Source organism: Dryobates pubescens, chromosome Z (assembly GCF_014839835.1).
Source record: "Dryobates pubescens isolate bDryPub1 chromosome Z, bDryPub1.pri, whole genome shotgun sequence".
Classification (NCBI taxonomy): domain Eukaryota; kingdom Metazoa; phylum Chordata; class Aves; order Piciformes; family Picidae; genus Dryobates; species Dryobates pubescens.
Window position 1 is genome coordinate 4,750,997 of NC_071657.1, and position 26,522 is coordinate 4,777,518.

The window sequence follows — 26,522 nt, forward strand, 5'->3', positions numbered from 1 at the left end:
GCTGGAGGGCGGAGCTCTCAAGGAGCACCAACCAGTCCAAGGATCACGTCACCTGTGATGATTTTTCATAAGACTCTATGGGGGCTTCAGTCTGCCTGGCAAAGTAAATCACGGGGAACTCTGTTCTCTAAGCTGTGTTTCCACAGTGTAGGGGTCAGGGCTTTGGCTGTCTTGGGTGTCTGTGAGTCACTGAACTGAGCCAGTGGTCGTGGCATCACCACCTTGCATGGTTTGTGACATCACAATGGGTGAGCAGCTCTAACTGCGGCACTGGGCAGCAGTGCCTCAGTAGAGCTTCGGCTAACGGTAAGTGTGGGTGTAGGGAGGTGTCTCGGTGCGGAGAGGGAAAGAGACTCAGTTCTTTTGACCATTCCTGTGTTGTGAAACGAGAGGCACAAAGGAGGCCAAACTATCAACAGCTAGACTATTTATTACACAACTAAAGGGGATGGATCAGAAACAGAGAGAGAGAATATAGAGAGGGAGAGAAAGAATGGATCTAGGGAGAAGAAGGAGAAAGTAGGAAAGGAATTATATTAGCAGCGGTCGGAGGGGCAGAGAGGGTTTTCGGAGTCCAAGATCTGTTGTGTTGCCCCGTGATGTTTCCAGCGTGTGGTGCCGTCTCCGTGCTTCTGTCTTGCCAGTATTACTCAAGTCTTTTTATACAGCTTTTAGTCCTTAGGTAAGTGCCCAGGTGTTGTTCCCCAGGAAATCGTCCCAGCAAATCATCCTTAGGTAAGTAGCCAGCTATGGTTCCCCAGGAAATCGTCCCAGCAAATCATCCTTAGGTAAGTAGCCAGCTATGGTTCCCCAGGAAATTGTCCCAGCAAATCATCCTTAGGTAAGTAGCCAGCTATGGTTCCCCAGGAAATCTTTCTGTGTATTCCTTTGTGTTTGGGGAGGGGTCTGGATGGATGGGTGTGTGTGTGTGTGTGTGTGTGTGTGTGTGTGTGTGTGTGTCCGCCTCCTCATTCCCCATTTACCTGCCCACAGACTCATCAGGAAACAGGTGGTGAGTCCATTGTATCACCATCCTCCCTTCCTGGGGTATCTGATGGCTAGAAATGATCTTGTCCTGAAGGTGTCCATGCTGGGCCCTTGGGTCATAGTTGTAGGCCAGCTGCAGTCCAGTTACCCTTTGTTGGGCCATATCTCAATTCACAATGCAATCACAAGGTGATTTGCATGCAGGATTGGTAGACAGGATTCCTACAGGAGGGGAGGGTGGATGAGAGGTAGCTCCCTGGGGGGTAGGAGGCGTCACCCTGCACTGACACAGCAGGTGCTCACAGGAGCACCCTGAGCTGGGTGCTGTTGATGCTGGGCTGGATGTAGACCCTTGCAGCATGCCAGATGCCTGCAGCCCTTGAGGCCCTACCTGTACCCATACTTTGCTGCTCCTGTGCTTGGTCTCCACCACTAATTCCCTCCTTCCCAGCCCCACTGAATCCCTTCTCTCCCTTCTCCTGCAGGCCATGGCTGCTCCAAAGTTCCTCACTTTGCTTCTGCAAGGCCTCCTCCTGTACTCAGGGAAGGTTCTTGAGAAGCTGGATGAGGCTGCTTGGAAGCGCATGGAGGAGCAGGAGCAGGAGATGAATGAGGAGATGACTCGCCTGATGGAGGAGATGGAGAGGAGAAGCCAGCTGCGCAGGAACCTGGTGCCCATGATCGTGCAGCAGAGGCCTGAGGAGCAGAGCATCACGACCTGGGGAGCTGTGCTCTTTGCTGCCATTGCTGGAGTCCTTATCCTCCTGTTTTGGCTCTGGTGGTGGCTCAGGAAAACAAGGCCTGAAGCAGACTCTGGTGGCAGCGAGAAGGAGATCTTGGACAACAACACAGACAAGAAGGACAAGGAAGAAGAGGAAGGCAGTGATAGAGAAGGGGTGGAAAATAAGCAGCAAGGAAACAGGATTACTTCCGGGTGCATTGAGTGGCCTGGGCAGATAATGATGTCCAGGAGCAGGGTAGTGAAGGAGCTGGTGGATGACCTCCTGCGATTCCTGCGAACGCGCCTCTCAAATAGTTTCGTGCCAGTGCTGCAGCCTGCCATAGGTGTGGGCAGCGCCTTCGAAGGCTGGAGTCCCTGTGAGGCAGACGACGCTGTCTACCAACTGCTTGTGCCCCTGGAGCCCCCTGCTGGGCACAGCTTCCACCGGGAGCTTGCCACGTTGGGGCGGATTCCAGCCAGGGACTACCGCATCCGTGTGGTGCTGGAATGTGCCTGCAGGGTCCGGAACATGCTGTGCTTCATCCACAGCCCCAAGCATCACGTGCGCATGAAAAATCGGCCACCATATATGCTGGACTTCCTCTGCACCGAGTTGTACCTAGATGTGGAGAAACTTGCCCTCTGGTTCCGGAGGTTGGTGAAGCAAGCCTGGGTGGCATTGCCTTGGGTACGTCACTACGAGATGGAGGTGCTGCCATACAGCCAGCGCACCTGCCAGCTGAGGCTGACAAGCGGCTCTGGAAGTCGCCTCTGCATTGAGGTGCTCTTTGGGGTGCAGCTGGGATGTACAGACATCTTCCTCACCAGCCACAGTGCAAATGACACCTACATCCGCAGCACAATATGGCAACAGAGCTGCGCCGTGGCAGAGAGCAAGTTCTTCAGCCATATGACCAGCCAGGTGCCACAGGGCAGTTTCCATCTCAGATGCCTGCATCTCTGCACCCGCATGCTGAAGGGCATGGAATTCTCTCCCTACACCTTGAAGACAATTGTCATGCACTTCCTGAACACCAGACCTTTGTCCAGCTGGTGCAGAAGGGGCTGCTTCTGGCAGGTGGTGGATATTCTAAACTTCCTGCACCAGTGTCTGGAACAGAAACAGCTCAACCACTTCTTCTTTAGCAATAGTACCATGCCCGAGGAGATCATCTTGCCCGAAATGCTTTCGAAGAGTGTGAGCCATTACAACATACTGCAGCATCTGGTGACAGAATCCGGATGCCCATGCCAGGGCATTGAGACATGTGTGAGCAGCTTCAGGAGGAGCTCATGGAAAGGGCTCCTAGACTGATGTCATGGACACCACAGCCTTGTCACCATCTGGACAGTGAATGTCAGCTCTTCTATGGTGTCCATGCCTTCCAGCATCTCTCCTCTGTACATAGTTGGAAATAATTGTTGTCTTTGAGATAAATAATCAGAGTGTTTGAGCAACTGCTCCATCTGTGCCTGTGCTTCATTTTGTTGGGAAATGTGGGCATAGGTCGCTGACTGCTCAGTTCCTACAGAGTGGGCTGAGCACGTTGGCAGAAGAGCTGATGTGGAGGGCTGTGTTTTCAGTGATTCTGTAACTAAGGCTCCCTAACAGGTCTCCATGGCTGTACCATGGAATAATTGCAAGAAATTCTATCCCTCTGCAGCTTTGCAATCTGCAGCTGTGCAGGCAGGAAGTGTGAAGTGTGTCTCCTTGGCCGTTCCTGGGGAGTCATAAGAAAATGCAAGGCCTTGGAGCCCCTGTGGCATTTCCCTTGGGCAATCCCAATGAGCTGGCAAGATCTTTGATCAGTGTGGTTCCAACTCAAGGCACACACTCATTCTGTCCATGCTGCATTTCAGAGAGCCTCTCATGTTACAATCTGAACTTCAAGGCCCATAATACTTTGCCCCAGCCAGTACATTATGTATGCACTGGTTAGGATATGTGAAGTCATTCTTTTCTGGTAGTCCTGACTCCTCTGGTATGGATCAGTTGACACCCACATTGCCCACTGCCTGCTCCTCACCTCCAGAGCCCCACACCTATTGTGTACTTGCACCTAGGAAGGCCTGGTGGGCAGGGAGAGGGTTCACTTGCTTCCACTACTGGGACAGGTGGCCACTGATTGCTTACCACTGGAGCCCTGTGAACCTCCTGATGGGGGAAGGATGCAGAATCCCTTTGATCCTGGGCTTTTCCTATTGGCTGTGCATGCTCCTGCCCTGGAAAATTCAAAGCATGCATCCAGCAGTCTGTCTCTTGCTCCCACTCTATTGTGTCCCTCAGCCTATTTACAGAATAGACTAGAATAGAATAAACCAGGTTGGAAGAGACCTTCGAGATCATCGCGTCCAACCCATTCTCCAGCACCATGTAATCAACTAAACCATGCAACCAAGCACCCTATCAAGTCTCCTCCTAAACACCTCCAGTGATGGTGATTCCACCACCTTCCCAGGCAGCCCATTCCAATGGGCAATCACTCTCTCTGTGTAGAATTTCTTCCTAACCTCCAGCCTCAACCTCCCCTGGTGCAGCCTGAGACTGTGTCCTCCTCTTCTGGTGCTGGTTGCCTGGGAGAAGAGACCAACCTCCACCTGTCCACAACCTCCCTTCAGGTAGTTGTAGAGAGCAAGAAGGTCTCCCCTGAGCCTCCTCTTCTCCATGGTAAGCAACCCCAGCTCCCTCAGCCTCTCCTCATAGGGTTTGCGTTCCAAGCCCCTCACCAACTTTGTTGCCCTTCTCTGGACACGTTCCAGCAAGTCAACATCCTTCCTAAACAGAGGGGCCCAGAACTGGACACAGGACTCAAGGTGGAGCCTAACCACTGCAGTGTACAGGGGCACAATCACCTCCCTGCTCCTGCTGGCCACTCTGTTCCTGATCCTGGCCAGGATGCCATTGGCCCTCTTGGCCACCTGGGCACACTGCAGGCTTGTGTTCAGCCTACCGTCGACCAGTACCCCCAGGTCCCTCTCTGCCTGGCCACTCTCCAGCCACTCCCACCCCAGCCTGTAGCACTGCATGGGGTGCTCTGTCTTAGCTCTACCACCAGTCGCAGCATGTAGCCCAAGTTCTCTCACCTCACACAGGCACTTCCTCAACTTCCATCTACTTCCAGCGAGAGGCTGTGAGACTCTCTGCAGCCAGACACCTGGATGGCTGCATGCTTTGGGGGAAGCTCCGTTGGAGGCAATGCAGCCCTTGGTGGCAAGCTCGGACAAAGTGTCCTTCTTGCAGGTAGGCACTAGGGCTAAAAGTCCTCGCAGCAGATGAGCTTACCAGCTTACATGTGGAGCTGGCAGAGAGGCTTCACCCTGTCTGTGCCAACATGAGTCCTACTTGCTCTGCACTGAGGTTTAAAAAGTCTTTGGTGGGCACCGTTTTATTCAACAGTGCCCCAGAACCTCTTCATCTGCTTGTTTCAGCTTCTAGCAGCACTTAATAAGCACGTTTGATAAGCATTGCAGTAACGTGCCCTTTACATGAGTGCATGAAACCCCCATTTCAGACAGCATGCTTCAAGTTAGAATGGGACACTGGGGCTCTGGAAACTGAGGGCAAAGCACTTGGTAAGGTGGCAACCATTGGGAATGTGGGGCAGTTGAAAAAAAGAAACAGTATCAGGGATTAAACATGGTTCAGATAGTTACCCAGATAACAAAAGCATGAGGTTTTGTGTTCCTACAGACCTCTTAGCATAGCAGAGAAGGAAGAAAACCTCACAATGTCTTACCTGTGGAGCAATCTTCCTGAACACTTGTGCCTGATGATTCTGCTTTCGCCCCTCTTGGACAGGATGCTAGATCTCTTCTAACTCTGTACTTGCCCTGCAAGACTTTGGCCAGAACAGTGCCTCTTGAAAACCTGGAGATGTATTTGATGGTTTGGAGACAATCCCGGTGTCCTGTCCTGGCAAAGGCTCTATCCCAGTTTGGTTTGAATGGTCACACCCTCTTTGCCACTTTGCTCAATTTTTGGCTTAGCTGGAGTTTCTAACCAAAATGAGGATTATATGGCAAGGAAAGAATACTGTCATCTCAGAAACTCTCTCCGGTGAGGTTCTCAGAGTGCTCTTGCAGTCTCCAGAAATTTGTCGTGAATCTAATGTTTTACCATACCTCGTAGGAATAGCGAGAGCCACAGCACAAGAAGCAGCTCTAAAAGGTGCTCCCTACTGAGTCAAGGTTTAGTTTCTCCCTAGGGAGAGCATAAGGCTATAATAGGGCCTCTGACAGAAAGTGGGGAAGAGTCTCTTTCCTCGTAGGGCCAAATGCAGCCTTTGAACAGAGCTCTTCTAATTTCATCCAAACTGCAATTCTTATCATTCTCACATGTCAATCCTTAAAAGTGAACAAGATGTTAATTTTGGTACTGTAAGATTGACTCAGTTGCTGTTCCCAGCATGGGCAATGACTTAGATTGGAGTAGTGAAAACAAAGCAGCTCATTGTTCCCTGCAATGGGTCCTGCGAGTACTCTGAGGCGGGGGTCAGCAGAACTGCAACCCTGGACTTCCAGCAGGCAGACCTTGACATCTTTTGGAAACTGTTTGTCTGACAGAGTCCATTCCGAGGCGGTTTTGAAGGGACAGGGAGTCAAGGAAGGGTGGGCATTGTTCAAGGAGGTAATTCTGAAGGCACAGCAACAGGCTGCCCACGTGTGCCTGAAGCTGAGTCCCAAGGAAGAAGGCCAGCAGGGCTGAAGAGAGAGGGGTTTTTGCAAGTCAGAGAAACAAAGGAGTGGCTATGGCCGCTGGAAGAAGGGCCAGGCCACTCAGGAAGACTACAAGATTGTCATGGGGTTATGCATAGTGAAAATTAGAAGGACCAAAGAGCAGCTAGAAATCAACCTGCCTTCAGCTGTTAAAGACGAGAAACCAATGAAGGATGAAGGAGGATCTCCATCCTTGCTTGGATGCAGGGGGGAAGATAGTGCTAAAGGATGAGCCTTTGAGGTACTCAATGCCTTCTTTACTTCAGTCTTCAGTACTAAGAGCAGTAGTTTAGTGGCTAGCAGACCCATGAGCTGGAAGAGAGCGATGGGGAGCAGAATGAAAGCCCCCACAACCCAAGAGGAGATGGTTAGTGATCTCTTGCACCATTTAGACATACACAAGTCTATGGAGGTGGAAAGTGGAAAGGAGGCTTGGGGGAGATCTCATTGCTCTCCAAAACTAACTGAAATGAGGTTGCAGCAAGGTGGCCTTGTGTTGCAGCAGGGGAGGTTTAGACAGGATAGTACAGGGAAGCTCTTAACTGAAAGAGATAGCAAGCACTGGAACAGCCTGCCCGAGGAAGCAATGGCTGAATCCCCAGCACTGCAGGTGTTTAAAAGGTGTGTAGATGCTGTGCTAAGGGACATGGTTTAGCATCAGACTTGCTAGTGTTAGCTTAGTGGTTGGAATCAAAGACCTCAAAGGTGTTTTCCAAAGGCAACAACAACTTCATTTCTTCTGACACAGTAAGATAGCAAGGTGAATTTTTATGTGTGGCAAATGAAGAAGTAGAAAGCTGACAGTGAAGATTTTCTATCCTCCTTTGAAAGAGCAAAGCCTGTCTGTAGGTGCCGTCTAGTTTGTGTATGAATGTGCCTGTGAACATATCTGAAGCTTCTGGCCAGGCATGTTGTCCACAGGTTTGCATACATCTTTCCTTGAACATGGTTATTGCACAAATAATCTGTGTTCCACACAGGGAGTGGACAGGGGGCTCCATCCTTGTCCACCTTGTCTCCTGAGACTATACCTGAGAAAGGGATACGGGGCACCTTCCACCATTAGCACAAAACTGAGAAGCAAGGGAAAACCAACAATATCTCTTATTATCCCAGTCATTTCAACCCTTTGATTTTCAGTGCTCATGATGATGATGAATGTTTTACTTTTCTGGTACAGGGCATAAGAAGCCATGGAAATTCAGCAGGCAGAGAGAACCTTTAGAATAACATAGCTATCACCCAGCCTTTGAATGCTGATTTCCTGCACCCTTTTGGCTTTTCTTTTTCCTCTCTAATTGTGTCTCTTAGTACTGCTGAGAGATATGGATTCATGCTGCTGTTTCATTGATTCTTTGATGGCAAATGGAATGCTGCCATGATAGCTTTTATTCCTCTCCGGTTACTTCATTACCTGACTGAGACGCCAACAGACACCAAGCTGGTTTTGTTTGCGGTCTCCATGTCTTGCGCCCAAAAAGCTTGGTTTGTCTCTTCCCATAGGTTTTGGTGTGGACTATAATTCAGCATAGTTCCATGAACATTTCTGAGATGGACTTGTTGTATTTGAACAACAAGCTCTGGTCCCAAACCAAGCGATCCTTCCATGTCTGAGTGCTTAGTTCGCTCATCCCATCGCAAGCCTTCATCTCTGTTTGTGCCTTTCATCTGCACTGACCTTCATTCATTTAAAAAGATTGCTTCCTTATGAATCTGATTTATCAGAACTTAAAGATTTGCCCAGTCACTTTTGATAACAGAAAACTGTGAACGTCTTACAAGACAGACTGTAAAGCAGGGTGATGGAAAGATACTTTGCTGTCTCTTGCTGCCTTGTCAGCTTTCTACTGCTCAGCTACAAAACTGGAGCAAGGACACATCAGTCGTGTCCTGATGGCTGATGGAGTCAGATCATTTGGCTTTCATTTGCTTCCTTTGATGGAGGCACTGGACTTGAGCACTCTTTCTGGTCTACTGTGCTACAGCACTGAATCAGCACTCCATGGTTTAAACACTAACCTGTCAAGGAAAAGGGTGTCAAATGCACATAAAAAGATAGGTAGGCAAACAAGAGATTGACTTGATTTTGTTCAAAATTAACTGTATCTGAACTGCTGTCATTGGAGGACACCTGATTTTGGTTTGGGGGCAGAGTCTTCAACTATTATAGACAGTATATTGTGAACACCTGCTAAATTCCAGTAGCCCAAGTATCAATATGAAAATTACCTCAGTATGGAAAACAGACATTGCTTGGCTCTCCTCTATCATCTCTCTCTCTTTTTTCCCCCTGATATATTTAACTGTCATGTTCAGTTATGACCTATATACCAACCATCACTTGCTGAAGAGAAACTCTTACATGGGGAATGCTACCTGGGTATAGATAGGTTTCCTTCTGAGGGGAACTAATTTAAACACCTTAGCTAATCTCAGGAGGTTGGAGTTTGTTTCTGGTTTTATTTTCAGAATTTTTTCTAGTTTTCTCTTCTTCTTTTTATTTTTCCCTCTCCCAGAAGTCTTCTGCATTGTAACTCTTCCTCTCCTACTTGTTTTTAGTGCTAACTGAGCTTTACATCCTGACAATACAGGAGGATTACTCTAGTATAATGCATGCTGCAGCATGTTTACTTACATTGCTGCTTTGCTATAGGCTCTGATGGCATTGTCCAATTGCTTACTCAGCAGACTGTGGTAATGGCTTTCCTTCCCACCTATTTGTTACTCAATATGACAAAGTGCCTTAGAGATTCATCACTGGGTCTTTTAGTTTTCTTCCTTTTCCTAGAGATAAGCGATTCTGACCTAATAATTTCTACCTCTTCTGCTTGCTCACTGCCAAGCAAAGCTTTGGATCTGTTTGCACAAGTCCATCCTACAAAGCTCTAAAGCTCACTTTAATAAAAATAACAGCTAAGCTATTCAAATATTCACTACTGTCTATCATTAAAAGGACAACAGACTGGCCACTCTGCTGACTAGCTTTCTGGGTGTTTCAGGAGTCAGGGAGGACGTTTCTCAGTTTGCGAGAACTGAATTTATCTAGGAGAAATGGACAGTGTCTTCCCTTTCAAAAGGTTCCTCATTTGCCATTTCACACCATAATGGAATGCTCTGTAAACTGCTTCTAAAGCAGCATTCATTAGACTCCAAAGGAATAGATGAAAATGCCAGATGTCAAAGTAAAAATATTAGCAAAGCTATTTAATTGATGAATAGAGGTAGGAATAGCTTTTTAGCATAAAATATTGCGTGTTTAACTCACTGTCAGGAACTGCAGAAATGGTAGGTTTATTTTAGCTGAGAATCTGCCTTGGAGAACTGGCTGTGCTGTTGAAGCCTAGAAATCTTCCCATAAGTCCCAAGAGCAAGGAGCTGTTTAATTCTTGCTGAGTTTTTAGGTTATTTTTTCTGTATGTTTCTAAAAAATGCTGCTGCTGACAGGGAAATGAAATGAAAACACCTCCAGGTAACACAAAATCCAGGCAAAGTTAAACCCTAAGTTTATGTTAACATGCTCAGTTCCAAAGGAGCAATTGAAATTGTGCCTTTTTACACAAGATTCATTTCCTAAGCAAGTAGGACCTTAGTGTGTTTCATGCAGAACCTTAGTATGGCCTTGTCCCGTTTGCCTTTCTTCAGATTTGACCTGTCTTCATTTCTGAGGGATACAAACATAGTGCTGCTGCCATTGGCATAGACAATGTCCCAGTGAAGAAGGAGAAAAGTAGGAATGTGGCCCAGGCTTCTGTCTCCTTCAAAAAAACTTTGCTGTCTCAACGGCTTGAGGGACACAGGGGATAAGTGGTGTCCATCAAGGGTCTGTACTGAGACAAGTGCTGTTCAATAGCATCATCAATGATCTAGAGAGTGGGATCAAGTGCACCCCCAGCAAGGTTACAAACGATACCAAGCTGAGTGGTGTGGTTGATGTGCTTAGGCAATGGGATGTCATCCAGAGGGACCCAGACAATCAGATGAATCTCATGAGGTTCAAAAAGGCCAAGTGCAAGGTCCTGCACCTGAGTCAGGACAATGTCCTCTTCCAGAAGCAGGGCGTGTGGGCAGGACACAAGGTGCTTCACTTTTACTGAAGGCATGATGGTGGCTACTTGCAGGAGGAAGACTGTGCTCTCTGCACCCACCAAAATGGATATTGGCATCCAGGCCATAGGTTGTGAGGAATGCCACAGCCTTTCACTGGCAACAGGGGGCAACACTGACTATGGGTGTGTGCAGTGTGAGCGGGTTTTTGACCTGCTTCGCTGGTTGGCACTGCTCCAGAATGATGTGATGGAGCTCAGGGAAGAGGTGAGTAGCTTAAGAAGCATTAGGGAGAGTGAGAAAGAAATCGATAACTTCCACAAACTGATCTTTACAAACACAGAACAGGAGCTGACAGTTGACAGTTGATGTTCAGTTTGGTAGAGGATTAAAATCTGATTGTGTCTCAGTTTGTCTGAAACAAATCCTAGATTTGTCAAGGCACTCCTTGACAGGATGAGCTGTTGAGCAGGGTAATTCAATCTGCAAAAAAACCAAACCAACCCCAAACAGCCCCACACCATCTCACAGTAAGATAAATAACTACACAGTGGAAAACAGATATCATTACTGGTGTTCAGTCCTCATGCTTCACACCTTGTCTGCCTTGCCTAGGCCAAGCATAAAGCTAAATTTTACATCTATGGAAGGACATAAAAAAAGGAAGAGTAATTGGAAAACAGAGCAGTTGAACCTTTTGACAATCATTTTAAGCATTCTCTTTGAAGCAGATGGCCTGAGTCAAATACCTGTTTTGGCTAAAGCTTTACATACTCAATAGAAATAAAAAAACTGCACAAGGTTTAAACCTAAACCAAACCAACCAACCCACCAAATGTGAACAAAACAGAAAACAGTCCCCACAAACAAACAAACAAAAACCCCAGACCAAATCACAATGAAAAAAACCCAACACACAAACCCCCCCAAAACAAACAACAACAAAACACACAGACACACAAAACCTCCAAGAAACTAAGCAGAGCAATTTAGAATGAGAATATTAGAATAGAATAAACCAGCTTGGAAGAGACCTTCGAGATCATGGTGTCCAACCCATCATCCAACACCACCTAATCAACTAGACCATAGGTGGGTTTTTTGAGTCCATAGCATTAAACTCTTATTGAAAGTACATTATAGAATAAAAAGGTACAGCTTCTCTTGAGCATTTTGGTATTAACAAAAGTGGGTTTTCTCCAAACTAAGAATAAAATCCTAACCTGGCTTATTTATGCAACACCTTTTTTTTTCCCTTTTCTTTTTTTGATAGTTACAAGTAGGGTAGAGTGTATACATTTGTAGGCATAGAATCACAGAATCATAGAGTCAATAAGGTTGGAAAAGACCTCAATGATCATCAAGTCCAACCTGTCACCCAAGATCTCATGACTACTAAACCATGGCACCGAGTGCCACGTCCAATCTCCTCTTGAAGACCTCCAGGGACGGTGACTCCACCACCTCCCTGGGCAGCACATCCCAATGGCTAACGACTCTCTCTGGGAAGAACTTTCTCCTCACCTTGAGTCTAAACATCCCCTGGCACAGCTTGAGACTGTGTCCCCTTGTTCTGGTGCTGGTTGCTCGGGAGAGGAGACCAACCCCCACCTGCCTACAACCTCCCTTCAGGTAGATGTAGAGAGCAAGAAGCTCTCCCCCCAGCCTCCTCTTCTCCAGGCTAAACAATCCCAGCTCCCTCAGCCTCTCCTCACAGGGCTGTGCTCGAGGCCTTTCCCCAGCCTCGCTGCCCTTCTCTGGACACATTCAAGTGTCTCAACGTCCTTCTTAAACTGAGGGGCCCAGAACTGGACACAGGACTCAAGGTGGGGCCTAACCAGTGCAGAGTACAGGGGCACAATGACTTCCCTGCTCCTGCTGGCCACACTATTTCTGATAGAGGCCAGGATGCCATTGGCCTTCTTGGCCACCTGGGCACACTACTGGCTCCTGTTCAGCCAGCTGTCAATCAGTACCCCCAGGTCCCTTTCTGCCTGGCTGCTTTCTGACCCCAGCCTGTAGCACTGCATGGGGTTGTGGCCAAAGTGCAGCACCCGCCACTTGGACTTACTGAATGTCATCCTGTTGAATTCTGCCCATCTGTCCAGCCTGCCAAGGTCCCTCTGCAGATCTCTCCCACCCTCTAACAGATCAGCTCCTGCCCCCAGCTTGGTGTCATCTGCAAATTTACTGATGATGCACTCAATCCCCTCATCTAGATCATCAATAAAGATATTGAACAGGACGGGGCCCAGCACTGGTCCCTGGGGGACACCACTAGTGACTGGCCTCCAGCTGGATGTGGCACCATTCACCACTACTCTCTGGGCTCAGCCCTCCAGCCAGTACTATACACAGTTCTGAAATCTAGGAAAATTCATCTGAACAGGGTTTATATTTGTTTAGACTCCTTGGGACTGCATTCAACACTTTTCTGGCAAGCAATCTCCCGAACTCCTATGCTATTCATTAGAAAGACGAGAAGCCTGAGAGTATTCCAAATCATCACCAGGGTTACTACAAAAAATGACTGAAAGTTCAATATACCCTGCCTGTAGTTCCAATGTCAGGCATCCATCCCAACGTGCTACAGGCAGATAAGTAGTAACAATTCCATGTGGGGGAGGGGCAAGGTTGGGGGGTGGTGGTCTCCTGATTCAGAGTCCGTTGGGTGATCAATGAAGGCATGAACCCCGTTGCAGCAGTGTTCCAGAAAAGCAGAGAGCAGAGAACCTGAGAAGTCCTCCCAGAAGACCTTTATTGCTGTGTTGTAGAATCCCTTGCATTACATATTCTTAGAGTCCCACTTACAGAAGTCCCAGAAGCCCTTAACAGATGAAGCAGCTAACAGAAGTCCTGAGTATACGCTTAGCAGCATCCTTACACCAAAGTCCTAGGCAGAAGAAGTAGCTAACAGAAACAGAAGCCCCCAGCAGCCCTACCCACCCCCCCAGCCCCCTTATATCTAAGAGTGGCTGTTTTTATAGTCTTTGCTATCAACCAAGCAGTAAAATCCAACCAGATATAGAAGCTAATATCTTTTTCCAGTAAGAGGTGTCAGCACGTCAAGGAGGTGGCTTCTGCAGCATGTTCCAATGCAGGGGTGACAACGTGAGGATGCTGTTCTTGGCACACATGGGTGTTCTTGTTCTGCTCTAGGCAGCGTGCAATTGGTCAGCTAAGAACTCCTGCACTCTGCACATACCCAGCAGCTGCCCTCAGAGCAGTTGCTTCAACAGGGTGGAAGGAACTCACAGCACCTTATAAATCATATGGCTTGAAAATGCAGAAACCCCATTTTTTCCCAGAACTGTGAACTCTGTTTATGGATCCCTGATAGTTTCTATTTAAATTTCTGCAGACTTCTCCACCTTTCTCATGCATTCTAAACCAGATTACAATTCTTTCTTGTTCTATTCAACCCTTTTTTCTGGATGTGTGGTAGTTTCAGGCTATATCTTTACAATTTTGTTACAGATTTTGATCAGAAAAGTAGGAAAATGTCAATAAATTGACAATTGAAAAGGGAAATAAAGATAATTCTAAATTTAAGAAGGACATTGAGACTCTTGAACGTGTCCAGAGAAGGGCAATGAGGCTGGGGAGAGGCCTCGAGCACAAGCCCTACGAGGAGAGGCTGAGGGAGCTGGGATGGTTTAGCCTGGAGAAGAGAAGGCTCAGGAGAGACCTTATTGCTCTCTACAACTACCTGAAGGGAGGTTGTAGCCCGGAGGGGGTGGGAGGGGCAGAGAGACAGCTTCCCTGGTCTCTTGACCACAGGCTTCTCGTGTTGTTTGTTAATTGTAAATATCTGTAAAATATTGTAAATATTGTATATTTGTATATATTAATTGCATTCCGTGGGAGATTGTAGGTTGGCCTGGAAATACAGCTTTCATTTGCTTCCAGCTGAGCTGGTCTGGCAAAGTGAATGTTTGGGGCGTTAATTTCAACCCACCACAAAATGAAGGGCGCCTAAAGAGGCTTTGAACTTCAGGTGAAGTCTCACTTCTGGCACGTATGTGCTACACATGTCACAGCCCTAACTCGTTTGCTGAAGTTTTCTGCTTCAGTTTGCAAGCTTGATGGAGAAAGTAATTTCTGCTCCTAAGGTTCCTATTTCACTGTTATCATTACAACAAGTATTAGAATTGGATTAGCATAAAATGGAGATTCAGAAATTCTGAGAACAATTGAAATAATAATCGCTATATAAAGGCTTAATAAAGCTTTATAGCACAGAAATAAAGGGGAAGATTCCAGCTGAAAGTACCTGAAAATTGCAAGAACGGCCAAGATTCTATTTAAATGAGAGCTCTTCTACTCTTCTCCCCTACACAGCAAGAAATTCAGCATGATTCAGAGAGGTGATTCTGCCCCTCTACTCCATTCTTATGACACTCCACCTGGACTACTGTTTGCCCTTCTGCAGCCCCCAAAGAAAGAAGGAAATGGAACTGTTCGAGCGTGTCCAGAGGAGGGACACAAAAATGGTCAGAGGGCTGCTGCACCTCTCCTCTCAAGTCTGGTAAAGTCTGTTCAGCCATGAGAAGAGAAGGCTCTGGCAACAGCTCATAGCAGTCTGCCAGTGTTTGAAGGGGGCTACAGGACAGCTGATGAGGGACTTTTTGAAAGGGTATGTACTGACAGGACAAGGGGGAATGGCTTCAAACTGGAAAAAGCTTAATTCAGATTAGAAGTTAATAAGAAATACTTTCCCACAAGGGTGGTAAGACACTGGAAAGTGTTGCCTAAAGTTGTGGAGGTTCCGACCCTGGAAGTTCAAAGCCTTAAGAAATCTGGTCCAGAAGGAGTTGTCCTTGCAAATGGCAGGAGAATTGGAATTAGATGATCATTAAGGTCCCTTTTAACCCAAACTAGTCTATGATTCTATGGTGCTGTGATTCTATACTCACACAAATATTTTAATCCAATCACGTTAATCACTTGCATTACAGTAAGTAATGCAGTGACCTTGTATCAAACTGAACCTCAATTAACCTTTGTTAATTTCTGCTAAATGCTACGAATTTCATTCAGAATTTGTCAAATTATTAATCTGCCTCAATAAACCACATTGCTGCCTTTTTATCTGGATGAGGTGACATGCACTCGCTCCACAGTGAGCAGGGTCTTAGAATTCCACAAGCGGTGATTTAAAGGAGAACGATCCTGTTGCCACCACAATATGCTCAACAGAACAGTAGGCAGACTAAGAATGAAATGGAAATTCACATTATAATTGTGAATTTTTTACCATAAACTCAGGAATCATCTGAAAGCAAGCTTGTACTCCCTGTGTACATTGTACTCAATACGGACACCAATTACTGACTGACAAAACTGCTAATAATCTAACTAGGAGAAGGCTGTATGATTCCTCATCGCTGTAGACAAGCAGCCTGAGCGACCATGAGTGAGGTTTCAGTGATTTCAGGTTGACTCAGTTCTGTAGGCACAAAACTACCTGGAGGGACAGGTAAACTGCAACAAAGGGTAAAATTACAGCTCCACTTCAACCATATACTGGAATGAATGACTGGGAAGTAGTTGCAGAAGTTAGCAACACAGCTTTAAATGCACCTCAGGTGGAGTACGAATCTCCTTTTTCCTTTGCTTACACATCACTTCCTTACAATCTAGTAGGTAAGGAGCCTTCCTATCTGTCAGTCTCTCCTGCACAAGCCCTTAAAACTGGGAATGGAAATGCTGTGCTTCCTTCATGACTAATTACCTGACATTATATGTAATCCAAACTTTAACAGTCATGTTTTGTTGTTTTTATCCTTAAAACTGGGAATGGACATGCTGTTTAATATCCAGAGTGGCAGATCTATGCATAGAATATGCCCAAACATCTATAATTTAAAGAGTCAGGAGTTAAAACTAGCATAAAACATAGCACCAAAATAGCTTGCCAAGTGTTGCACAAAGAGCAGCAACATAACTGATACTGACATCTAGGATCTGACATACTCAGCATGTGGGCAAGCACTCTGCACAACTTCTCCTTCTGAATCCTTCAGCTGTCAAGAGATGTCAGTGTCCTTGAACTGTCCCCAGTGTGACCAACTGCAGTTGATTTATTTCAGCCTAACTATAAAAAATAACTACAAATGAAGCAGGGCGGGGAGGGGAATGGTCTTTATGTTAAACAAATACATAGGATAGTGATAGGATGAGCGGGAATGGCTTGAAGCTTGAGAAGGGTTGATTTAGATTAGATATCGGGAAGAAAGTCTTTACAGTGAGAACTGAGATGCTGGAACAAGTTGCCCAGGGAGGCTGTGGATGCCCCCTCCCGGGGGAGTGTTCCAGGCCAGGTTGGATGAGGCCTTGAGCAACCTGATCTAGTGGCTGTCAGCCAAGGTAAACCCACTACAGCTGGGATATAAGTAGGGCAATGCAGGAACATCTTCCTAAGGAGAAAGGGGAAGGTAGTTTTCTGGAAAAGGTGTTCTGCTGTTCTTACACAAGTGTTTGTTTTCTCCTAGTAGATGTAACAAATGGAAGATTGAATGTTATGTCTGGTAACCCAAGCAACTGATTCATTTTGATGACCCACACCCACTTCAGATTTGTGCAATTTTACTGTTGCATTATCAACTAAATAAGAATGTTTATTCTTCTTTAATGTGGTCGGTAAATAGTTTTCTGGATCATCAAGCTTTGATTTCAGTAATTATCTCGGGGTTTTTTTCATAGTGTTTGTTGGTTGTTAAGCCAGCCCTCTCAAGGTTTCAAAATTCTCAGCATGCCTGATTGTTTTGACTGCCTGTCTACAAATTTTCATTCTCAATTATTCATGCTGGAAACTATTAATGATTTGTTTTAAACCCCAAGAAAGCAGACAGAGCGACATGTGGTGAGAGCTTTCATTCTGTCAGTACTGATACACTAAATCATGATCACTTTAGAAATGAAACAATACCTGAGAATTCCTATGGTTTTAAAAATGTGCTTTTTCCAAAACATTTTTTTCCCCACAGAAACAATTGAAACCAGCAGGTGGTTAGTACCTCTGAAAAGTTCCTAAGAATTAACATACCAGTTCAATGAAAACAATTTCAGCTGTAGCCCATCCCTACTGGTAGCAGTTAGTGAATGAGAAGGGAAATAGGTCACGCTTTTCCCAGCAACAGTGAGTTTTGGGTCTTCTTGGCTGCACTGGGCTGTTATTTATGATAGCATTCAGGAGATCTATTCTCCATGATTTTGTATAATGACTTTCTGAACTTGTTTATAACATTTCTTGACCCTGCAGCTCCTGGAGCAGAGTCTTCCATTGCATCTGTAGATGATAGGGCTGGAAGGAGAAGAAAATTCCCGTGGATTTGTTCAGTGTTAGCTGTCTTGTAATAGTTTGTGGTTCATCCTTCTTCCATTGGGTGAAGTAATGAATAAACCTACCTTGCTTGTCTTTTCCCCACTGTTAGAATTTTTGTGGGCCTTTACCTGTTAACTGACTTTATAAGCCCAAGAATCACAGTTCTTTGAGGTTACAGACATAGAGGATATAGAGAGATAGAGATAGATAGAGATGCTGTTCCCACTTTCTGATCAACCCTTCTTCTCATAACATGAATAGCATGAACATACATTGGGATGTTAGGAACCCAGATGCCAGAAACCATGAAAGTATTTAACCAAATAGTCTACTTGTGTACAGGAACATAACTTCTTCATTATTTTAACAGCAAATTAAGAGAGAGTTAAGATCTGTGTTTTGTGGGTTTTATTCTGGGTTTTTATATTACTTCCTTCAGGGAAATACAATCTTGACTAATGTTTGAATACCACACTCATCCTCCTTCTGGAGCACTGCTGTGGGTCTGACCATGATGCCTCTAATGTTGCCTAAAAAAAATGACAAACAGGAGAAGAACCTGTAAGTACTCCCTGCGGTGCAGTCTTTTCAACAAACTGAGATTAACAATAAAATCCACCCATGGAACCACAAATTTATTTAATACTGCATACACCTCTATATTTATGGCAAGAGGAGGGGCAAGGATAACCTCCACTCCTTAGTGGACATGGTGGGGAATATTGTAATTAAAGATGAGGAAAAGGCAGAGGTATTTAACACCTTCTTTGCCTCCATTTTTAATAGCAGGGCAGGTTGTGTTCCAGACAACTGGCCTCCTGAGCTGGCAGATTGAATCAGGGAGCAGTATAGTTCCCCTGTGATCCAGGAGGAAGTAGTTAGGGGTAGAATGTCTTGTGATTGCCCCATGGCAGAAGCCTTAGTACAAGAATCAGAGAAACCAAAGCCTACCACATCAGCTCTTCTGCCAAGGTGCTCATCCTGACTCTGGGGGAGGAGAGCAGTCAGCAAAACTATGGCCACGTTTCCCAACAAAGCAAAACACAGACACAGCTGAAGCACTTGCTCAAATAACAAGGACTTACCACTATGTACAGAGGGGAAAGTTCCCAGAAGACACTGAGGGCACGGAGGAGGAAAGGCTGCTCAGTCTCCAGGTGCTGACATACACCTCCTGAGGCACAGCTCCATGCACGCCTCTTCCTTTAGGATCCCTGGGATCACTCTCTCCAAAAGCTCCTCCTCAATCTCCTCAAACTGTCTCAATGCCTCTGTGTAGGCAGCCTGATCTTGCACCAGATGCGCAAAGAGGTTGGGTGGCTTAGATCTTCTGAAGTCTGGAGGCAAGATGATCTCCTTGGGCACCTTTGCACTGCCAAAGAAGAAGCTGTCGAGCTGCTTCTCTTCCAGAGCGTAGTGCAGGTACCTCATGACATCTGCCATGCGCATGAGGCAGTCCTCTCTGCTCCAGCCTGACACGGGGGTGGTGTTGAGGACGTGCATGAAAACTGTCTTGATCATATCAGGGGTAAAGACTGTGCCCTTCATTATGGTGGTGCAGAGGTGTAGGCACTTGAGGTGGTAGCTGCCATATGGAACCTCTTCGGCTATTTGGATGAAGAACTTCCTCTCTGCCACAAGGTAGCTCTCTGCCCAAATTGTGCTTGGGGTGTTGCTGTCTGCTCTAGGGGGGCTGCTGAAGAAGATATCTGAGGCACCTTGCTGTACCCCAAACAAGATGTCAAGCATGAAGGTGTCTCCGGAGTGACTTTTCAGCTGCATCAGGCAGGAGGTCTGGCTGTCGGGCAGCACCTTCATCTTGTAGCGACGTGACTCAGGCAATGCCACCCAGGCTTTCTTCACCAAACCCTTGAACCAGCGGGCGAGTTTAGCCACATCAAGGTATGAGTTGGTGCAGAGGATGTCCAGGACCTTAGGCATCTGGTTCTCAGGACGGTGGAGGAAGCACAGCGCCTTCTGTCCCCCACAGGTGCATTCCAGCTCCACACGGATGCGGCAGTCCCTGCCTGGAATCTGCTGCCTGCTCCCTAGTGGCTCCAGGTGGAACCTGTGTCCAGTGGGTGGCTTCAGGGGCAGAAGTAGGTGGTAGATAACACGATCAGCTTCATCGGGACTCCATCCCTCAAAGCCACTGCCCACACCAATGGCATTCTGCAGCTCTGGCCAGAAACTATTTGACAGGCGCATTCGCAAGTTGTGCAGCAGCTTATCCACCAGCCCCTTCACCACCAGTCTCCTGGAGATGATTTTCTGCACAGGCCACTTGATGGACCTGTCAAAAATCATGTCTGATAACTTCTCCTCTTCCAGACCTTCTAGAGCTCTTCTTTCCTCATTTTCTTCATCCATGCTGATGGCCAAGATATCCTTCTTGGTTTGGGCTGAGTCTGCCTCATGGCATCTTTTCCTGAGCCACCAGGAGAGCCAAAACAGGAGGACTAGCACTCCAGCAATGGCAGCAAAGAGCACAGCTCCCCAGCTTGTGATGCTCTGCTCCTGAGGCCTCTGCTGCTGGATCATGGGCACCAGGCTCCACTGAGGTCGGCTTCTCCTCTCCATCTCCTCCATCAGAGGAGTCATCTCCTGCTTCATCTCCTTCTCCCGCTCCTCCATGCGCTTCCATGCGGCCTCATCCGGCTTCTCATGAACCTTCACTGAGAACAGGATTAGGCCTTGCAGAAGCAAAGCTAGGAGCTTTGTAGCAGCCATGGCCTGCAGGAGAAAGGAGAGAAGGGATTCAGTGGGGCTGGAATAATGGAATTAGTGGTGGAGACCAAGCACGGAAATAGCAGATAATTAGGGTCAGGTAAGACCTCAAGGGAGGCAGGCAGCTGGGATGCTGCAAGGGTCTGCATCCAGCCCCAGCTTCAGGGTGCTACTGTGAGCACCTGGTGCCTTAGTGTTGAGGAATGGCTTGAATCTCAGGGACATGGTTCTACGGAACAAGTGTTTGAACAAAGTGTGTAGGCCGTTCTCCATCTTGTTGTTTACTGCTCACAGTTGGATGATGTGCTGATGCAGCAAGGTCACCATAGCTTTGTGGATGTGCTTGCAGCTGTGCACAGGATAACAGCATGTGAAACAAAGTGTATGTGAAACAAAGAACTAGTTAGAGAGGAGGTTGTGAAATTGCACGTAGACCTAACCGCAAGGAGGCTGGATATTATATTGTAACCCTGAACCAATAGCCAATGGAATAATGACATCTGTGCATATTTAGCTGAGATGCTCTGTAAGGTGTGCATTTGAACAATAAAGTTGGAGCTTGCTTATCAATCATATTGATTGCCACTTGTCTTCCCTTGCCATCGTCCCGACACCTTAGTGCAGGGTGAGGCCTCCTATGCCCCAGGGAGCTACCCCTCTGCCTTGGCTCTCATCCACCCTCCCCTCCCTACACCCACACTTACCGTTAGCCGAAGCTCTACTGAGGCACTGCTGCCCAGTGCCGCAGTTATAGCTGCTCACCCATTGTGATGTCACAAACCACACAGGATGGAGTTGCCAGGACCACTGGCCACATGCACTGGCCCAGTCCAGTGACTCTCAGCCATCCAAGGCAGCCACGCCCACTGGCCACGCCCACTGGCTCTGTTCAGTGACTCACAGCCACCCAAGGCAGCCAAAGCCCTGACCCCTACAAAGTGCAAAGCCAACATGGAGGTTGTGGTGCCCAGGGTCTCCTCTTCCCAGGCAGAGAGACCTCAAAGAGCCTTACAGAAAGTCAGATCAGATGACATGATCCTGGGACCTGCTGTTGCTCCTTCAGATGCCATCCACAGAGCTGGAATCATCTCCCTTGGTGCTGGCCTCTCTCATGTGGTTGTGGCTGTGCTCTTGGTGCCTTCATAACACAAATGGTGGCATGCTGGTGGTGTGGCATGGGATGGCAGGATGGGGCCTGGCAGCAGGAGGCAGCATGATCAAAGACCTTGGCAGTCTTTGGCCTTACATTCTCATTGGATTTCCCCTTCAGGTGTCCCAAAATGCAGCTATGAGAGCACCTCTTCCACTGCACAACTGCTGTTAGTGCCCTGCTTCTCCAAAGCATGGCAGAGACAGAGTGAGTGTGCGCCTTGAATTGCAACCACACTCATGGAAGATCTTGCCACCTCACTGGCCTTGCCCAAGGGTCAGGCTGTAGGGCTCCAAGGCCTTGCTTTGCCTATGACTCCCCACCTCGGAACCCACTTCACACTTTCTGCCTGCACAGGCAATGGTGGTAAAGCTGTGGAAGGACAGAAGTTCTTGGGATTGCCCCATGGCAGATGCATAGGCCGGGCAGGGAACCTTACATGTCTCAGAACTGGTGAAGCATGAGCCCACCACCTCAGCTCTTCTGCAGCGTGCTCAGCCTGCCTCTGTGGCAGCTGAGCAGTCAGCAACCTATGCCCATGTTTCCCACTAAAACAAAGCACAAGCACAACGTTAACTTACAGCTGTGCACAGAGGAAGGAGTGGAAGGCCTGGAAGAGGCTGGGGTGGTCAGTGTCCAGGTGATGACTGGAGTCTCTCTCACAAGCCTCCTAACAATGGCCTCTTCCGCAGCATCAGTCCAGAATTCTGTCAGTACTAGCCCTGGATAATCAGCTGATTTTCTTGAGGGTTCAGATGGCTCCTTTAGTGGTGTCCCTGAAGATGCTTCTGTCACTTCAGAAGAGATGCAAGTTAAACCACAGACCCTCATGGAAAAGAGCATTTTTTTCCTGACCCCTGCTACTCTTAAGCCACTTGTGGAGATTCTTGCCACAAAAAGGGCCATAGTGAGACAAGAGAAAGGAAACATTCCAGGCTTGATTGGAGAGCTTGTGTGGACTGACTAACAGTTTATATCAGGCTAGAAGCAGTAAGAAAAAAAATAGGTATGAGTGAGCAGTCAGCAACCTGTGGCAGTTTCAGGCTACACATTTAAAATTTAGCTGCAGATTTCCAGCAGAAAAGTAGAAAAACATAAATAATTCACTATTGGGTGTGAAATGGAAAACAAAAGATTATTCTAAACAAATTCACTGGACAGATTGTCTGGATTAGAAGCACTTGTTCCATAATATCTTTCACATTTTGCTTCCATGCCCATTCCTTTTCAGAATCACAGAATCACCAAGATTGGAAGAGACCTCAAAGATCATCAAATCCAACCTGTCACCCAAGACCTCATGACTAGACCATGGCACCAAGCGTCACGTCCAATCCCATCAGGTAGTTGTAGACAGCAGAAAGGTCTCCCCTGAGCCTCCTCTTCTCCAGGCTAAACAATCCCAGCTCCCTTAGCCTCTCCTCATAGGGCTTGTGCTCGAGACCTCTCCCCAGCCTCGTTGCCCTTCTCTGGACACATTCAAGTGTCTCAATGTCCTTCTTAAAATGAGGGGCCCAGAACTGGGCACAGTGCTCAAGGTGTGGGCTAACCAGTGCAGTGTACAGGGGCACAATGACTTCCCTGCTCTTGCTGGCCACACTGTTCCTGATACAGGCCAGGATGCCATTGGCCTTTTTGGCCGCCTGGGCACACTGCTGGCTCATCTTCAGTCAGCTGTCAACCAGTACCCCCAGGTCCCTTTCTGCCTGGCTGCTCTCCAACCACTTTAACCCTAGCCTGTTGCACTGCATGGGCTTGTTATGACCAAACAGACTCTCCACAACTACCTGAAGGAAGGTTCTAGACAGGTGGAGGTTGGTCTCTTCTCCCAGGCAACCAGCACCAGAACAAGAGGACACAGTCTCAAGCTGCACCAGGGCAGGTGTAGGTTGGAGGTTAGGAAGAACTTCTACACAGAGAGAGTGATTGCCCATTGGAATGGGCTGCCCATGGAGGTGGTGGAGACACCATCATTGGAGGTGTTTAGGAGGAGACTTGATAGGATGCTTGGTTGCATGGTTTAGTTGATTGGGTGGTGTTGGATAATAGGTTGGATACGATAATCTCAAAGGTCTCTTCCAACCTGGTCTATTCTATTCTATTCTATTCTATTCTATTCTATTCTATTCTATTCTATTCTATTCTATTCTATTCTATTCTATTCTAAACAGATGGGTAAACCAAGGCAAATTCTCTCACATATTAGTTGTTGTTCTTTAGCCTTGAAACTTCCTGTAATAAACAGCATTTTGCAATTATCACTGTTGAGTTACTGAATTCTGGTCACTATATGCCTCTATCTAAAGGCTAATACAGTTAAAAAGTTGTATTTCTCCTCTTTGCTTCTACTTTTGCTGATGGTTGTGCTTCAGCTTACACTGATGACTTACTTAAGCTTCTACTTCAGTGATGTCTCTCTTGACTGCCAAGAGTTTCTATTTTGTGAAGAGCAGAAATGTAGACATTTTAAATTAGATGTTAGGAACACCCTAAAATTTGCATTGCAGCTGAGAGGAAAACAAAACTAAACAAAGCAATGCACAAGCCTGCAAACCAACAGGCGCATCAGATTCAATGTTTTCCTGGTTTTGTAGTCTTCTATATTCAATAGCATTTAGGACTCTATAGTAACTGGAGTAGAGGCTTAAAAATTGGGTGATAAATCTGTGATGTGCACATGGAGATGAGGAGGGAGAAGCACTGAATTATGTTGGTGCACTGAATAGGAACAGAAGTATTAATGAGTTTTAGCCTGAGCATTTCTGATTTAAAACTATTGTAATGCATCAAGTCTGGCTACTGTCCTGCACATTGGTGTCTCTTATGTCAATTCACACAAACAGTGTAGAACAAAGTGATTAATGTGATGAACACAAAATAAGGTGTAACTTCATTTCATTCTTCTCATTTTTATATTTGGCTTATACTAAGTTAAATCCAGGATAAGGTCAAAGTTTTGAAAATATATTTGTGCTGGAAGGTTCTTAAAATTGTCCTTGTTGAAGTTTCTGAAAGTTGAACCTTGCTCCGGAAAGCAGCTGTCTGTGTTGACTGAACAGATATCAGGGGCAACTACATCTAGACAACTCGTGATGAAGTGAGGTGAACTCAACACATTGTATTTCTTCCTCTCCATCTAAGCTGGTAAAGTTGATCCTATTGACCCAGTGAAACAAAATGTGACAGATGTCTCCCAGCTGAGACCCTACAACATAAACAAAAATTAGGAACCTTCACAGGAAAGGGAGACCTTCAGACTTTACTGCCAAGTTAATTTTAGTTACACTGGAGAGTGAGTCAAATAGCTTTGCTGTAGTAAAATCCCCATCCAAGATGAAACCAAGTAACCTCTCTGCTGAGAGGAAGATAAATAGTGTTTCTTTGTTCCAATATTAGACCATTTTTGTTGTCTCTACTAATGCAGGCATGTGCCTTTTGTGTTTTGAGTTCTTTTGATTCCTTAGACCACTACTGAAAGAAAAAGAATCAAATAAAAGAAAACTAATTTTAAGTAGCATTAATTATATATTGCAAAGTTTTATAGCTGCTTTAGGAATCCATGTGAGGGAAATTGTTCTGGCAGGAATGATTTATAACTGTTATCAGAGAAAATAAAGCACACACACGTGAGCAATCCTGCTACTAAAAGTGTCACACACTTTTAGCGGTGAAAGGATGCCACTGGCTTCCCAGAACTTCAGTTATCAGTTTTCGATGTACAACTGACATGTCCGGCGAAGTCCACATCTTCATCTGGGCGTCCTCTCAAACAGTCTTTCCTTCAAGCTCAAGTGTCAGTCCATTCCAGTTCTTCTCCTCTCATTTAATGGAGCCTCCCGCGATGCAGAGTTCACTCTTCTGTGGTGCAAGCTCTTCATGGATCCGTTGGACATCCTGGTCACCTGGAAAGAACCTCACAACTTCTCAACCAAACCTTTATTCCCATCTCTATCTACTCAGTGGCATATTTCCACCCCTGGGGCAAGCCAGTCAGAACAATCAGGGTCTGCTGCTTCTCCACCCCTCCAGGAAATAGCACGCTGAGCCTCTCTCAACAGTGCACGGACCTATCCAAGCCCAGTGCTGACCGCTTCCAGCCGCGGCCCGAGGCTCCACAGACGCATGCCACAGGTACACCGCCCCTCCACTGGGCGTTCGCGTACCGCAGATGTGGCAGCTCCAAGTACACAGCCCCACCCCGGGAGAGGAGGGGCTGCTCCACAACCTGCTGAGAAGAAGGGAGGTGGAGCCAGGTGCTAGGCGCCATTTTCGGAACTCGTCCGAAAACGTCGGGGAAGAGAACAGGGCTGGCCCCGCCGCCGCTCCGAGTGCACGGCCCGAGCCGCCGCCGCTGCCGCCGCTCCGAGCGCACGGCTCGGCCCTCAGCCGCCGCAGCCCGAGCATACAGCAGGGCTCCAGCCACCTCTACCGCCGCGGTACAGAATCAAAATCGCCTCCACCCCTCGGGCATTCAAACGGCTCCTCCAGCGAAAACCATAAACGCGTCCCCAGGGCCCTTGAGAACAGCTTTCGAACTGAGTTCCCGTTCGCCCTTCCTGGGTATCGGGAGCCGGGCTCGCCCGCTCCGCCGCGGCTGGCCCTACCCCGCAGCGAGAACGGACCTGACTTTGATCTGCTCGCCGCTGCCCCCTCCGCCACTTAACCCCCCGCCGCTTCTGCCGCTCCGCAGAGAGTAAAGGTGGAGGAGGGGCAGGTCCCGCATTCTTAAGCGATGCCCCAGTTCCGATGGTTAAGAGCCACCCCTGCTTGAAATAGCAGGAGGGGCTCCGTGCCACCGGCTACGCACCAGGTGCCCCCCCGCAATCCACGAGAACTCGCACAATCGCCCC

General features: G+C 47.1%; 2 protein-coding genes across 2 annotated transcripts; one reads left to right on the forward strand and one right to left on the reverse strand.

Moving 5' to 3' along the window:
* The first annotated feature begins 1,475 nt into the window (after positions 1–1,475).
* LOC128899498 (inositol 1,4,5-trisphosphate receptor-interacting protein-like 1) lies at positions 1,476–3,023 on the forward strand. Its single transcript, XM_054178855.1, has one exon. The coding sequence runs from the start codon at positions 1,476–1,478 to the stop codon at positions 3,021–3,023; it is 1,548 nt and encodes a 515-aa protein (XP_054034830.1).
* A 15,918-nt stretch (positions 3,024–18,941) lies between these two features.
* Positions 18,942–25,425, reverse strand: LOC128899499 (inositol 1,4,5-trisphosphate receptor-interacting protein-like 1). The gene is made up of 4 exons (XM_054178861.1): positions 25,332–25,425; positions 22,336–22,466; positions 20,353–20,528; positions 18,942–20,223 (listed from the first exon to the last, which is right to left on the reverse strand). The coding sequence occupies exons 1-4, from the start codon at positions 25,423–25,425 to the stop codon at positions 18,942–18,944; spliced, it is 1,683 nt and encodes a 560-aa protein (XP_054034836.1).
* Positions 25,426–26,522: the final 1,097 nt, after the last annotated feature.

Excerpts from the sequence above, each read along its gene's own strand:
- LOC128899498 (XM_054178855.1), top strand. The coding sequence starts at position 1,476 with ATGGCTGCTCCAAAGTTCCTCACTTTGCTTCTGCAAGGCCTCCTCCTG.
- LOC128899499 (XM_054178861.1), bottom strand. The coding sequence starts at position 25,425 with ATGAAGATGTGGACTTCGCCGGACATGTCAGTTGTACATCGAAAACTG. Across the intron at positions 20,529-22,335 it reads AGGCCATTGTTAGGAGGCTT|GCCATGGCTGCTACAAAGCT; the intron begins GTGAGAGAGACT and ends TTTCTCCTGCAG. Across the intron at positions 20,224-20,352 it reads GAGAGGAGAAGCCGACCTCA|GAAAAGATGCCATGAGGCAG; the intron begins GTGGAGCCTGGT and ends CTGGTGGCTCAG.